Source organism: Vicugna pacos, chromosome 6 (assembly GCF_048564905.1).
Source record: "Vicugna pacos chromosome 6, VicPac4, whole genome shotgun sequence".
Classification (NCBI taxonomy): domain Eukaryota; kingdom Metazoa; phylum Chordata; class Mammalia; order Artiodactyla; family Camelidae; genus Vicugna; species Vicugna pacos.
Window position 1 is genome coordinate 85,058,582 of NC_132992.1, and position 16,199 is coordinate 85,074,780.

A 16,199-nucleotide genomic window follows, 5' to 3' on the forward strand; every position below is an offset into this window, starting at 1 on the left:
ATAATAAGACCTACCCTTCAGATGGTAATTAGGATTAAGTAAAATAATAACTTACAAATGTTGATGCCTTTACTTCTCTGGTGGGGGTGAACCCCCATTGTTTGACCTCGTCTGTTGTCCTGGAGCAGCTTAATCTACACCTGTTCTCCCAACAGGGAGCTTCCCCATGGGAAACTTAGGGCAGATTGATGTATGCCTTTTCCTCCTGTGAGAATGTGGGGGACTTTGATTCCAGTACATGTGAATTACAAGGCATTATCATCAGGACTAAACAGAGCATCCTAGGGGCTGGAGTTTTCTGAGAAAAGAAGCTGCAGGAAAGGACATCTGGCCTGAGGACCACATGGCTGAGTCTTTGGGGTGAAGGGGGTGAACCGAGCGTGAGTGGGGCTTTGGCTGGGCTTTCTGTAGACCGAGGTGGGGCTGGGTCAGGACAGCTTATGGAAAACAGCTCCCCAGCCAATTCTGAATAAAGTTCAGTCTCCTCGAGCCTTTCCCTTATCGGCCAGGGTCACTAAGACACGAAGAGGTCCAGCAAGCTGACATCAGCAACTCCTGGTTCTAAGAGGAGGCGATGTTGAGCAACTGGATGGAGGAATGGGCCTGGGGTAAGGGCTGGGGCAGGAGGCGCGGTGGGTGCCGGCGCTGTTTCCCAGGGAGCCTGTTTTCTGCAGAGCTGAACAAACCTAGAAGCCCTGTGAGGCTGTTAGGCACAGAGATGGAGGAGCAGGGGATAGAAAATGCAAATACTTTAAATATTTTCATTATTGGGAGCTCTGCAGCTGCTGCTGACCTTCTGTCTTTCTAGTTGGAGCATGTTGGGTTTTAGAACTTTTTATTGAAGGCTAGCATACAGGGAGATGGACTTAGAACACATTCCCCCAAACTGTACCCATGTCACCAGCACCAGGTCAAGAAACAAAATATCACCAGCTCCAGAAGGCGCCGGCATCCCTTCCAGTCACCCCAGCCTCCTTGGCTGTCTGAAGCCCGTGCTGTGTCTGGGCCCTCTTCCCCACGGTTACATAGGCCACCTTGCTCCATGTTCAGAACAAGCCTAAGAGGTAGGGACTAACATTATGCCTGCTTCACGGATAGGAGACATAGACCTAGCAAGTTAAGGACCTTGCCCAAGGCCAGAGCACTAGTAAGTGGTGGACAAGAATTTGAAGGCAGTGAAAGGTTCACGTTGCCCATGAGGCCTCTGGGTGGAGGTGGAGGACATGGCACCAAGAGATACTGTATTGCAAACTGAGAAAACAGAGTGACCAAAAATGACTGCGAATTTAGTCGTTTGATTAATGCATCCACAGACAAACTTCTAGACATTCTTCTGTTTGCACATGTGCCCTTCATGTTCACTCAGTGCGTGTGGGCTGGAGCCCCCCACAGGCGAACTCTGAGCATCCCCCTCAGATGGAGACGCACTTCTCTCGTCCAGCTCTCTCATTACAGATAAGGAAGGTGGGTCCCAGAGAGCAGTGACTCCTCGAAGATCACGCATTTGGTGAGGCTCAGGACTGGGGCTCAGACCTCTAGAGCTAAATAAAATGGATGCAAATGCTTTGGACTAGGCCGTTCATCAAATAATCCTTTGGGATGGACACTTTGTCACACACGATTCTAAGGTCAAGGCCTCTGCCCTTCTGGGTTTCAGTCTAATAGCAGCTGGATGAGTTAGGACTTTGGTTGGAAGAGATGAAGACCCTGTATGGGGGCCCTGGAAAGTCACAGCCTGCCTTTTAGCACTTTCAGGTTTAGCAGAAAGAAAGCTTCTCCTTCCCCCAAATTCCTGAGGTTGACTCTGATTGGTCCATTTACCTGTCTGTGAGCCAGCCTTGCTCTGGGGAGGGACTAGCCCCACTCACATCATACAGACAGGGGAGGGGGTGTTCCCCCAAGGAGAACCGGCAAAAACAATAGATGTCAGCTCTCTTGACCGCTCCAGGACTCTTGAGTCCCTGGCTCTGGTATAATCCAGCCCTCTCTGAAGCAGGCTGATTCACATTTGAGCCAGGCAGGTCTGTCCTCTTGGGTACCAGGTGCGTGGCCACAGCCCACAAGACTTACTGACTCATACCCTCTCCGTATTGTCACCCATCTATATTCACAGCATCACAGTACCCTCTCATCACTCTAATTAGAAACCACAGGTGCATCCTTCCTCCCCTCTCTTGGTCCTCCATCCTGCAGCTCAGGTGGCCACAGCATTTGTGCATCTGTCCCTTCCTCTCTACCCTCGAGCTTCTGCCCAAGGCCCATTTCCCACTCTCACCTCTCCACCACCCTGAATGACATTCTAAAACAAGAGTCAGCAAACTCCAGCCCGTGAGCCAAATCCAGTTCCTGGCCTGTTGGTAGATGGCCCACAAGCTAAAAATGGCTTCTACATTTTTAAATGGCTGGAAAAGCATGCTAAAGAGTGATAGTTTGTGACACATGAAAATTATGTGAAATTCAAGTTGCAGTGAACATAAATAAAGTTTTATTGGAACGCAGCCATGCCCATTTGTTGATGTATCATATGCGGCTGCTTTCACACTGCAAAGGCACAGCTGAGTAGTTGCGACAGTGACCATATGGCCCCCGAAGGCTGAAAAACCCACTATCTGGCCCTTATGGAAATAAGTTCCCAATTGTTGGTTTAAAGGACTCTAATCCTGTCATTCCCGTGCTCAGAAATCTTCTCACTCAGGTCCTCTGATCCTTTCCAGTATCCCTTCCCATTGTCACCTCCCCTACCTCCCAGAGCCTCTGCATGCAGACTGCATGGAAGTCCTGTTCTCCTGGGCTCCCTCCTTCCTGCCTCAGCATCCAGTTCATTCCTTTGCCTAGAAAGCCTCCCTCCTCCTTCCTGGGGGATTCCAGGAAATCCTTCAGAGCCCAGCTCTCTCGTCTCCCACTTTTCCCTGAGTCATCTTTTCTGAGTTGGAGTTAATTGTTCCTTCTTCTGTATTCCACTAAAGCTCTGTGTAAGCCTCTCCCTGTGGTATTTGTCTCATTACCGTCACCATCCGCTACACATCTGCTTCCCCCTCTCTGGTCGATTGCAAACACTGCCAGGTTTATCCCTACTCCCTCTCAGCCCCCCGCACAGATCCTCTGGGTAGATGGTACACACTCAGTGTTTGTCAGAAGGAATGAAAGTCAGAGTCTGGTCTGGAAGCAGCTTCTGTTCAGGGACAGACTCTAGTTGTGTGGGAAGACACATGCTGGAGAGCTGCGGCTGGCAGAAGAGAGGAGACCAAGACAGAACAGGGATTTGAGTTGACTCAATGAGACTTTAAGCGGGGGGGGGGGGGGGGGGGAGAACAGAGTTTTCTGGCATGTTCCTAGCCACCCAGTTTGGCTCTGTGAGGGAGGAGGACCTGTGCTTAGCAGCGTGTGGACTTGTAGACACACCGTGCGTGAGAGACAGAGTGGGCAGGTCTTGGTTACAAGGAGGCAGAGTGAGGCAGGCATCAGTGTTCAGTGGACAAAGACAGCAGCCACCATTTTATTGTGTTTTATTCCCTCAACCAGTGTTTCTCCACCCAGACACTATTGGCATTTGGGACTGTATTACTTTTTGTTTTGCTTAAAGTTTTGTCATTTTGTTTTCCTTGTTTCCTTGGCTGTGCAAAAGCTTATAAGTTTAATTAGGTCCCATTTGTTCATTTTTGCTTTTATTTCTCTTGCCTGGGTAGACTGCCCTAGGAGAACATTGCTAAGATTTATGTCAGAGAATGTTTTGCCTATGATTTCTTCTATTGTCTTCACTTATGTTTAAGTCTTTAAGCCATTTTGAATTTATTTTTGTGTATGGTGTGAGGGAGTGTTCTAACTTCATTGATTTACATGCAGCTGTATGGATATTCCTCAAAAGACTAAAACTAGGCTTATCATATGATCCAGGAATCCTGTACCTGGACATATATTCAGAGGGAACCTTAAGTCAAAAAGATGCATACACCCCAGTGTTCATAGCAACACTATTTACAATAGCCAAGACATGGAAGCAACTGAAATGCCCATCGACAGATGACTGGATAAAGAAGTTGTATATTTTATATAATGGAATACTACTCCATACGGAATACTATGGAATACTATGCCATAAAAAAGAATAAAATAATGCCATTTGCAGCAACATAGATGGACCTGGAGATTATCATTCTAAGTGAAGTAAGTCAGACAGAGAAAGCAAAATACCATATGATATTGCTTATATGTGGAATCTGAAAAAAGACAAATGAACTTATTTACAAAACAAACAGACCAACAGACATAGAAAACAAGTTTATGGTTCCTGGAGGGGAATAGGGTGGGAAGGGATAAATTGGGAGTTTGAGATTTGCAGATGCTAACTAATATATATATAATAGATACAGGTTTATACTGTATGGCACAGGGAACTACATTCAGTATCTTGTAACTTACGGGGGAAAAATATGAAAATGAACGTATGTATGTTCATGGATGACTGAAGCATTATGCTGTACATCAGAAATTGACACGACATTGTAAACGGACTACTTCAATAAAAATATATATATATACAAAAAAAATCGTCAGAACTGAGGACAGAACTGAAGTTTCTGGATTCTCAATCTGGTGCCCATTGCCCGAGCTTGTAACTGCCTCATAAATCTTAATTTTGTTGCTGTTTTTTAAGAAGGAGGCTGGGCCTGAGAAAACACCCAAGGGGAGAAAAGGTTCAGGGGGATCATCTTATAGTTAGTTCTATGATTCAATGACTCTCCTGTTTATAACTGATAACCTCCTCAAACCTCACAGTGCTTTGTGGAAACCCAGGAGCTCAGTAATTTTCCACAAGCTCACAGAGGAAAGCCAAGAATAAAACCCCAGCCCCTAGTGACTCCTCATTGGAAATGTTTCTGACAGAAGCCAAGGATGAGAGTAGGTATAGGACTTAGGAAGTATTAGGCAGACTTTTCTGTTCTTCTGAGATCTTAGGAAAGAGGGGTTGTCTGTCTAAATTACAACCGTCAGTCAGTAGACGCCAGTTTAGTTAAACACCTACAATATGAGTCCCCCTGGAAATCCATCAAGCCTGCCAGTTTCTTCTTTTCTGCTTGAAGCTTGCCTCACCCTGTCAATTGAGCACCAGTAGTTAGATGGTCTCATTAAAACTGTGAACAATGACAAGGACCACTGAAGGACGGCCTGAGAGCCGTGTGGAAGAGGGGAGGCTGCTGCGTCCTTCTCAGGAAGAGCTCAGTGAACCTTCCCAAGTATAACTGACGAGCTCAGGCCCTGTTTGTACTAAATCCTGACCTGAGACTTCCTGCCTTGAGGCTGTGCAGAGGACCAGCAGGGGATTCAGTCTGGGAAGAGAGGCAGGGCTATATGCCAAGGAGAAGGCTGACCGAACAGGGAAGCCCTGGGGTGGTGGATGGGGACACAGGGTAGGACGTAAGAGTGCTGAGGTGTGTGACCCTGACCCACAGTTGTGGGTTATCAAGGGGTGGTAGCAGCCCGTCAGATCCCTCCGCCAGCCTGGCCCCTTGGTCTCCTAGTTTGGCCCCATTGGGGGCAGGAACGTCTCCATACTTAGAATGCTTGGGACATAGTATGCCCTGTGTATATATGTATCTGCTATTTATGCTTTATACATAAAGCAGGTCATGCTAAGAAAAGTCGTGCATATTCTTCCAAATAGAAATGGTTTATCCTAATAGTTACTGTCCTTTTGGTAATTCAGTAGTGCTGTGTGGTGCCCATCGGTGAGTGGCTGAGTTGGGTTGCTGTGTCACGGTCAGGAATCTTGGTTAGTGATTCACTCCAGATGTTTTGTGTGCTTTCCTGCCAAATGCTCTTGCTGGATGCCATCTGGTAGAGGTGTGGGGGCAAGACTGGGATGAACAGGTTGTCCCCACGGCACTCCGAGAGGGCTCAGCCCAGTGCTGGAGAAAGACATGGAGACGCAGTAAAGCTTCTTCCTGTTGTGGCAATAAACAAAGGCCACCCTTTGAGAACAAATCCCCGATTCTTACTCAGAGTTTACTGCAGGGGAGTTGGCCACCATCTCTTGTGTTTGGCAGAGACTTAAAAGTCAGGTAGGGGAGTGGTACAGCTTTATAGTGGGGGGAAAACAAGGACTTCATTTTGTCCTGATGGAGGTTGCTGGCCTGGGGGAGCTGGAGGTGGCCAACTAGATGCAGGGTATTTTATACTGTTGGTTGGGGGGGGGGTGTATTCGTTCCCTAAGGCTGTCGTAGCAAATTAGCACAAACTAGGTGACTTAAAACAGCAGAAATTTGTTCTCTCGGTTCTGGAGGCCAGACTCTGTGGTCAGCAGAGCTATCGGCAGGGTTGGTTCCTCCTGGAGACTCTGAGAATCCTTTCTTTGTCTCTGTCCTGGCTTCGGGTGGCTGCCGGCAATCCTTGGCATCCCTTGGCTTGTGGACACATCACTCCTGCTTGGTTGTCACATGGCCGCCTTCTCTCTGTCCCTGTGTGTTCTCTCCTCTTCTCATGAGGATACCCATCACTGGATTCACGGCTCGCTCTAATCCAGCTTGACCTCATTTTAACTTAACGACCTCTGCAAAGACCTCGTGTTGTGGACTGAATCATGTTCCCGCAAAATCCATGTGTTGAAGCCTAGCCCCCAAAGTGATGGTATTTGTAAGTAGCTCCCTTAGGGAGATCATTAAGGTTAAATGAGGGCATAAGGGTGGGGCCCTCATCTAATAGAACTGGTGTCCTCATAAGAAGAGAAAGAGACAGCAGAAGTGCGCACACAGGAAGGAAAGGCCATGTGCGGACGTGACAAGGCAGACGTCCTCCAGCCAGGGAGAGAGCTCCCGCTGGACACCAGCCCTGCCAACGCCTTCATCTTGAACTTCCAGCCTCCAGAACTGTGAGAAAATACATTTCTGTTGTGTAAGCCCCAGTCTGTGGTATTTTGTTATGGCAGCCCGAGCAGACAAACGCACGTTCTTTCCAAATAAGATTAAATTCTAAAGCTCCTGGTGGACACGAATGTCGGGGAGGGCCCCATTGCAGGGGGCGTATCTAGCTCTCTCTGGCTGGTCTTGAGTTGGAAATTGGGACGAACAGTAGGGAGGCTGGCCCTCATTGACCATGTCCCAACCGTCTGGGCCATTACGGTGGCTTGTGGCCATTTGTGGTTGGGCTTCCTGGACTGAGTGCTGCAGAGGACATGGGTCCGAGTTCTGTTGTCCTGGAGGGCCTGGCCATTGTCCGTGTGTATGTTCAGGCTCCTGTCCTGCTGCTAACCAGCTGTGATGCTGAGGAAAGCCCTTGGCCTGTCTGGACTTCAGTGTTCTTTCTCCCTCTGAAGATGGGAGGTTAAGTGGTTCTTGGTGGGCAGGACAAGGATGCTCAGCATCAGGGCAGGGAGAGAGGTGGTGATGGCAAGGATGGCTTAGAAAATGTTCCCTTGGTGATTTTGATAAGCCTCTGCCCTCTGCTGGGTGGAGACCAGCTGGGCCACGTTGCATCTGGAGCCTCTTTCGGCCTTAAATTCCACAGTGAGTTCTGGAGAGAGCCATCCGTCGCTGGAGCTGCCAATTATATTTTTATTTTTCCGTGGCGCTTAATCTCCTTTGGAATGTACTGAAAGAGAGAGGATTTTAAACTCATTTTCATGCTGGTTAAGCCAGTGATTTAATCTAATTATTTTTGCTCCTGTTTAGGATGTGAGGGTGATGCTATAAAACCTAGATACTCCAACTGTTGCCCATGAAAGGTGTAACATTCTTAGCAACATTATTTTAAACCATACAATTGGGGAGGAAAATCGCAATTCTTTTTTGTTTTTGGTTGCTGGCACTTGGTGATTTCTAAAACACAGAAGTCGAAATGATAGAAATTTGAAGTTATTTAAATGACTCCCTAGCCTTCCTGTCTAGCTTGCATAGTTTCAGAATAAACGTCAGGGCTCAGAATATGGGGCTATTTTTAACCAGGGTGGAAAGCAAGAAGAGAATGGCATGTTTTGAGGCAATTTTTATTTTCCTATTTGAAAAATTCAATTCATAGTTTCTGTTCCTTAAAGAGAACCGACTAATGGAAAGGTTTAAAGAAGACCAAAATCTAATGGAGGCGTATCTCCACCGAACACTTTCCATCTGGGAAGGTCAGCATCCAAGCAGCGGCTTGGGAAGCCAGGAGCTGAGAAAGGGGGACTAGTCACACCATCTCCCAGACATCCTTCTGGTCAGAGCTCATCCTAGCAGCCTCCTAGATTTGTGTCAGAAGGGAGGTGGAAGGCCAGATACTCATTCACTCAACAGATGTTTCCTGAACGCCTATCTCGTGCCAGGACCTAGCGGCTCCCAGACTTGACGAGTGCAGCCAGAGCAGAGCGAGCGTGGTAGGGAAGATGACAGGACAAGACTGGAGAAATTGTCCTTGACAGAGTTCTGGGCATTTATCCCAAAGAGTAGTTGAAAGCCCCTGAGGAGTTCTAAGCCGTAAGTGCACATGGAAAAGCTTGTCCGGCTGCCGTTGGAAAACAGAAAGGAGCAGATTGAGAACAGACGTGGGGAGATCAGGTAGGAGGCTGGTGCCGTGGTCCAGCGAGAGAGGATGCAGGCGGGGAGACGGGGAGGCGGAAGGACTGGAGAGCTGTTTTGGAAGGAAGATTGAGAAGGATTGGCTGGAAGAGGGCAGAGTCCTTTCAGTGCAGGAAATAGAAGCCACGCTCAGTATTTTCCACAGAAAGGAATTGAAGTCAGGAAATTGGGTACTTAGAAAATTGCTGGAAGAGCTAAAGGAGCAGGAATTGGATGTGGAATGTTCAAATTCAAGAACATCTTGTGTGGAAGTAAGAAAGTGGATGCTGTTGTCAGGAGAGCCTTTGCACACTTTGGCCTCCAGCGCGGCCGCCTCTTCTCTGCCCTCTGAGTCCTCTAGGCCAGCAGAACCCACTCCTCCTTCAGAGCCCTGGCTGCAAGGTGGTCCAGGCTCCACAGAAAAGAGGTAGGGCCAGTATGTGGGAAATCGCAGTGCACAGCCTGCACACCGGTACCTAGTGTCCTCGACAGGAAAGTTCATGGAAGGAAGTTAAAAAGGATGCTGAGTGCCAGGTGGCCTGTCCACTCATCACACGGTATGAAGGAGGAGGAGGTCGTCCAGGACAGCACCAGACCAGCATGGAGTGTGGGCCACTCACTGGGGACAGGTTCAGTGTACTTATAAGATGGCCAGGGAGTGATGTCCCGTTGGCCACTGGGTATGTTAGGTCTTGAGCTCAGGAAAGATTGAGGTCTGGGACAAGTCTGCAGAGATTAGAAAGTCAAAGCCAGATGACCTGGGAAGAAGAGGACTCAGGGCAAAACCCCCAGCATTCAGTGTCCCACAGAGGAGGGGGCCCTCTAACGGAGACTGGGCCAGTGAGGAGAGTGTGGGGTCAGAGAACCTTAGAACATTGTAGGAAGATGGAGTCACACAACAACATGGGTGAATCTTAATTCATTTTGCTGAATGAAGCCAGACTAAAAGGCTGTATGTCCTGTGTTTCCATGGGTATGATGTTCAGGAAAAGGCAAGCTGTAGGGGAAGGAGACACATCATTGGTTGCCAGAGTTCGAGGAGGGTTTGACCACAGAAAGGCTGCACAAAGGAATTTTGGGGTGATGGAAACACTGTGCCTCAGAGGTGTGAGAATGCATAGAAGCATGCACCACAAAGAATGAATTTTACTGTATGTAAGATGGATGGATGGATGGGCAGGTAGGTAGATAATACATACATTCATTCATACACATGTTCATTCATCCCTAAATAGGAAGTGGTCAGTTTTATTACATGTTTAATAAATGTTTAATGTTTAATTAAATGTTTAATAAATATTAAATGTTTAATAAATAAGGGAGGTCAAGGAAGATGAGGGACAGGTTTCTCCTGGGTCCGTGGAGTAATGGGCTAGAACTCTATGTGGGTGTTTCCTGGGCTGTAAGCATCACTGACCTAAGAGATGCCCCTTGCGTTCCTTCCTTCCAGAGCACGACTTCTTGCCATGGCCCTCAGAGCTTCCAGGAATGCAGAGCCTGCGCCTTGGGTAGAGGAGACCTTAGTCCTGAGATGTACCCCTCTTGTAGGTAAAATGCTCAGATGAAAAGAGCCTGGTATCAGTTGGGCTCCCAGCCTGGGTTCTTCTCTCACCTGTGCCAAACTGGGTGTGTGACTATAGGTGGATCCTTTAGCCCCTCAGGACCTCCATTTCCTCATCAATAAAATGGGGATAACCATCTTCTCCACACTGGCATGGCAGATTAAAGGACCTTGAAAAGTCAGTAACGCAGCCTTCGAAACTGGACATGGGCACCACTCTCTCCGTGGGCTTCCTGCCTACCCTGCTTCCCCCACATCAGTAGCCCCCTGGCTCCTCACCATCACAGCAAGCTTCTCACTGTCTGTCAGTCAGTTGTGCACTTGTCTGACCCCCAGCAGCCCCTTAAGGGCACATCCTCAAGGCTTGGCCCCAAGCCTAGTGCCTGGCACATAGTAAATGCTCGAGAAGTATGTAATTGACTTGTACTCATTCAGGAGCAGAGTGTTGACCATCCTGATAACCTACCGCTTTCTGAATCATTTTGGTTTTCTCTGAAAGTCCAATCACCCTCCAAGATGAAGAGCCGCCAGGCGTGAGGATGTATCAGGACCTCATCCGCCCGCTTACAGAGAGTCCAACGCCTGCTGAGTGGGTGTGCAGTAAACACCTGTTGAACAAATTAATACATTTTGGGAACCAGCAGCAATGTTGGCCGAAGTAGAGAGCCTTGAAAGGGCAACAGGAATGCAGGGTTTATGAAATATTACGGCATCACTCATGTAACCTCGTGTGTCAACGAAAAAGGTCAAGTGTGCCCCAGGGGTCTGTCTTCTAAGATGTCAGAGAACTTGGTAGCTGGTGATGGGGGAGGGGGGCAGGGGGGCAGACGCTTTTGTCCCCAGGGACCTTATGGTTTCCCTTTCAATGCTCAGGAAGGCAACTGGCAGGAAAGACCTCCCCGCCCCCGTTCTCCCTGCCCCCGACACAGTGGAGTGGGGTGCAGACTGGTCCACAGGAAAAATCCTAAAACCGGGCTGAGGAGGCTGCTGGCTCGCTGACTGCTTTACCTCCCCCGCTCCTCCCCCACCCCCTCTGGGTATGGTGGGTACTGGAATCATCTCAGGTTTCCTGAGCTCAGCTCCACCTGCAGACACATCTCTTCTCTCTCCCTGCGCTCACCACTCTCCCGATTTCTGCGGCTTAAAGGCTTACTCATGACCTCAAAAGCTGCTTGTGTGCGCCCTGTTGATTTCTCCCTTCTCCCTGGTGGGGATTTGAGCAGATAGGGCCGGCTCGGCCCCTCGCAGACACGCAAGCATCACGGCCTTGAACATGGCCGGGGGCTCCTAATCCCAGCATGCCCAAGAGAGATGAAGAAGATTTTCTCAGGAGGCTGAGATGGAGCTGCACCAGCATTCAGGTCCTAATGTGGCCAGTATCGTCGTGCTCGCTTTTTTCCCCACGAAGCTGGTTTCCTCTTCTCTTTTGCTTTCACAGAGCAGGTCCCTGAAACAGTGGGGACAGACTGGGTATGGAGGGAGGACTCTGTAAGTTAAGGATCCTCAGAGTGACGTAGCCTAGCTGGGCAAAGTGCTTGTGCATGCATTCTCTGTATCACTTAATCCTTACGGCAGCCTGGTGGGCAGGTTCTGCAGCGTCCCCACTTATAGGTGAGGTCACAGCCCAGAGGTGTTAAACAACTTGCCAAGGTCATGCGGGTAACAAATAAGAGACTTCTGAAACTTAAGTTACCTGCTTCTAAAGATAATGCCTTCTGCAGCTGTGTAGGCTGCCGGCAGTTTAAAATTGTTTCTGTTGATGACAAAGGTGGGAGGGACAGAGTTCTTGCTGCACATGCGTCGTGGTCTGTACCCCCCCCCCCGATACCAACTTCCAGAGGATTTGACTCTTGCACTGGAGAGTGCACTGGTCCCAGCTGCCAGCTGCCAACTGGGGAGGGCGGGGTAGCCATCTGCCTGTTTGCAGCCTTTGGTATCCACGCCAGGGCGTGCCACACACAGTGACGATGACGTTTCACCACCTCGCATGGCAGCAGATTGCCCCTGAAGAAGTAGCAGGACAAGATGTTAATGACTCAGTCGGGGTACCGCAGGCTCGTGGGCAGTTGAATCAAGATTGTAACTCAAGTCTTCCATCTCCCAGTGCAGCGCGGTTCCCATCCGACTTAGAGGTGGCCCTTAACCTGAAGGAGGGACTCAGGGTCCTCCACTGAGTTCTGGCTTATATGGTCCCTGAACCCATCCCTCCCCTGCTGAGTATCTTCTGGAAAACAGGGACATTTGTGGCTGCAGTGCCCGCCTGATGTGTTCAGGGTGTGTCCAGAAGACTTGTAGGTACAGACGGTGATGATGGGTCATTAGCAGCTGGTGGCTCTGCTGGTTCCTCTGTCTCTGCTGGCAAAGCGAAGGGTATTCGCTCCCCTCCGCAGCCTTGCGGCATATTCCTGGGGACACAGAGCAAGGTGCTGTGTCTAGCCCAGCAGAAGTCTGTCCCTGCCAAGGACAAAGCCATTTATAACCCACGTCCCCCGCTGCAGGAGCCCAGCTGATATGTCCTTATAGCAGAAAGGCAGCATTACTCGATTCTAATTTTCCAAGAATTCCCTGCATTGGGTAAATTACCAGCTCTCAAATCGCTGGTTTGGAGAATCAAAGACTGCCTTGAATTTTCATGGCAGAAATGTCTACTTGATCTGTCCTGAAATATCCCAGACAGTTACATTTCTCCTGGAAACAAGATTCTGGACACAGGAATGCCGAGTTTCTCCCTTTTTAATTCTCCATCTCAGAGCCACCAGACCTTGAAGTAGACCCATGGCCTTGAACTGACAGAGCAATCCTATTAAAGAAGGTTGATTACAGGAAAAAAAAGTAAAAGAATCTGTATTTCATTAAATGCTGCTTGTTTTAAAGTGGGAACATTTTCTGGGTGTTTGGGAAGCTAATGTTTTTTGGTCTTGTTGGAAGAATCTAATCGTAAAAAATGAAAAACTTTTTTTCTGTTTTAAGGGAGAAATCATCACTTTCAGAGCTTAGAGCCAAGTTATATTTACAGACAAGGGATTTTTTTTTTCCTGGAAGTTTATTTATACACATTTATCAAGTGCTCACTATGAGCCAAGTAGCATTCTAGGTATTTAAGGGGTTTGCGAGGGTAATGAAGGCACTCTAATAGGATGAGAAGATGCAGGTGGTTGTTTTTGTTAGTATTTTAGCATTGTTTATTCAACTGACTGTTAAGGTCTATTAAGAACCTACTGTGTGCCAGGCCTGGCCAGGGCAGTGAGAATGCAGTACAGGGCAGTGTGCATTCTTGCCTTCTCGAAGCTTCTAGTTCAGCTGAGGTGATGACCAGTGATGAGGACATGGGGGTGTGGCAGTGTCTGACAGAGGACTTGCAGAAATGACATTCACAAAATCCTTACCTGCTGGTCATCTCAAATGGGAGGTGGGAAGGAATTATTCCTCCATTAAATGTGAATATTCTGAGGCCCAAGAAGCGTTGCTCAGACCACTTTAGGGTGTCAGGGAGGGTACCTGAACTCCGAGTGTTTGATTCCCAAAGCAGGGGGCTCTGCACCTCATGGGGCTGCCCCCACCTTCCAGGACGATGAGAACCCAGAACAGGAGTGGTGGTGCCCACCTCACAGGGGCTTTCTCAGTGCCGAAGCAGGGCTGGTGACATGGTGCTTAATGACCCAAGATGCCACTATGCCAATGGAGACACACCTGGTGCCTGAGGGGCCCAGGGGACAAGGGGACAAGCTTAGCCTCAGATCCCCCTTCAAGGTTTACCTCGAGCCTCACCTCCACGTAGATCATTTCCCCTGCTCTGCGCAGCTCTTTTTTTAAAAAAAAAAAAAGTGCTCAAGTGGTGGGCAGGAGATTTTTCTAGTGCCATCCTGGGCACTGCCATCCCTGACCCTGCCACTGTCACTTGTCCTCTCTGGGATCTCTGCTTCCCCACCTGGAGTGACAGATCCACTGTGAGAGAAGGGGCTGACGGGTCTGGGACCAGCTGGCAGGGCTTTGCAGGAGAACGCCTATCCTGAGCTCTGAAATGACTCAGCGGTGAGCCCTCCCCTCTTCTCTTCATGGAGCCTGCTTCTCAGCTGGGTCTTGGCCATGGCAGGGGGAGAGTATTCCAGAGTCCTGGGAGGGCTGGTTGAAGCTCACCGCAAGCTTGACATGCTTAAAGGGTAAGGCACATTATTAAAATGTCTCACTGTTTTACTGGTAAGGAAACTGAAGCACAAAAAGGTTAAGGAATGTCCCTGTCGATGCAGCCTGTAAATATTAGAGCTGAAAACTGAACTTGGCCATGTGACCTTGGGGCCTGCCCTCCCCGGGGGGACAGCTGTCTCCAACCTCAACCTGATTGCATTTGTAACACATCCCACTGTATGTTGGAGCCACTTGGGAAACTGCTGCAAATGTGATTGGAGGCTTTGACAAAGCAAGGAACCATCCCCCTGATTTTCTCTTTGGTGTCTTTTGACCATTTTATACTTTTTTTTGGTAACAACTTTATTGGGATGTAATTCACCTATTTAAAGTATACAATTCAATGGCTCTTAATATATTCAGAATTGTACAAGCATCGCCATGATTTTAAACTTTTTCATTACCCCAGAAAGAAACCTGGTACCTCTCAGCTGTCATCCCCCATATCTTCCAGCCGTAGGTAACCGCTGATCTACCTCCTCCTCAATAGATTTGCCTGTTCTTAACATTTTGTATTAATGGAATCACAACATGTGGTCTTTTGTGATGGGCTGCTTTCACTGAGCAAAATGTTTTCAAGCTCCGTGTACATTGTAACATGTATCAGTACTTCACCTCTTTCTATTGCCAAATAATATTCCATTTGTATGGCTATATCATGTTTTATTTATCCATTCATCAGTTGGTAATGTTTGGGTTTCCACATCTTAGTTTTTTATGAATATTACTACTATGGACATTCGTGTCCAGGTTTTGTGTGGACGTATGTTTTCGTTTCTCTTGGGTGGGTACTTGGGACTGGAATTGCTGGGTCATATGGTAACTCCATGTTTAACCTTTTGAGGAACTGCCAGAGTGTTTTCCAATGTGACTGCACCATTTTGCATTCCCTCTAGTCATGTATGAGGGTTCCAGTATTTCCACGTCCTTGTCAACACTTACTTGTTTTTTTTGTTTATAACATCCTAGTGGGTATGAAGTGTTTCATTTTTTTTAATTGCAAGGAATATGCAAAACACAATCAACTTTAAGGTATTAGACTCTCTGGATAAACATTGCATTCAGCAATGTTTTTCCTAAGAGTGCAGGTCTGCCCTGGACTGAGGAGAAGCAGCTGGCCTCCTCCCAGGGCAGTCTAACACGGAGGGGCTCCACAGTTCCCTGTCTGACCCCTAGGTCTCAAGTGATGCTCGTGGGTAACTAACACCCTGCCGTGTCCTCTTATCTTTCAGCCATTCACGAGTTCCCCGCAGACCTGTTCTCCAATCAGGAGCGACAGCACGGAGCCGTCCTGCTGCACATCCTCGGTGTAAGTGGTCCTCTTGGGGTCAAAAGTCCCTCAACTGTTGGCAGGGAAAGCCTGTCTTCAGAGCACAGCATGTCAAAGGTCCTGTCCAGGCCTTGTAGGAGCTCTGTGAGAACAGATTCTGGATGCATTTTAACCACAAAGAAATGAAGTCTTAAGAATATGAAGTGACTTGCTCAGTGTTACACAGCGAGTGGCCCCAGAACCAAGTCAAGGATTCAAGTCTTCTTGTGCCTCCTTTACTGCTTTTATAAAATAGGTGTGACGGCATCTTTCCCAGACGGGTAAAGATGAGTGAATGTGGGTCAAGTCCATCGGACATCGCGTGGCACAGGATAAGTGCTCCATCCCTGCTTACTAGCATGACCTTACACCCATTTTACCACCTTGACATAACTGCACTTGCTTCTTCCCAAACTTCCCTCAGTGTTAGATGAGCCCTGATGACCCGTGGTAGAGTTCAGATAGCAATTCGAGAAGGCGTACTGGGCTCCAGCCTAAACTACAGGTCTAAGTCACTTTTCTCTGTAGGCAAACTAGAGCCTGCAGCCACTGCCTGTGCTTGTAAATAAAGTTTTATCAAAACACAGCCATTCTCATGCATTTCTACAGCATCTGTGGC

The 16,199-nt window shown here is 48.3% G+C and overlaps 1 protein-coding gene across 1 annotated transcript in view; it reads left to right on the forward strand.

Annotated features, from left to right (window-relative positions):
• SLC24A4 (solute carrier family 24 member 4) overlaps window positions 1–16,199 on the forward strand; it is a 158,449-nt gene that overhangs the window by 80,761 nt on the left and 61,489 nt on the right. The window contains exon 3 of the mRNA XM_006208213.4: window positions 15,504–15,580. Coding sequence (XP_006208275.1) covers window positions 15,504–15,580 — 77 coding nt within the window. The remainder of the gene's footprint in view (window positions 1–15,503; window positions 15,581–16,199) is intronic.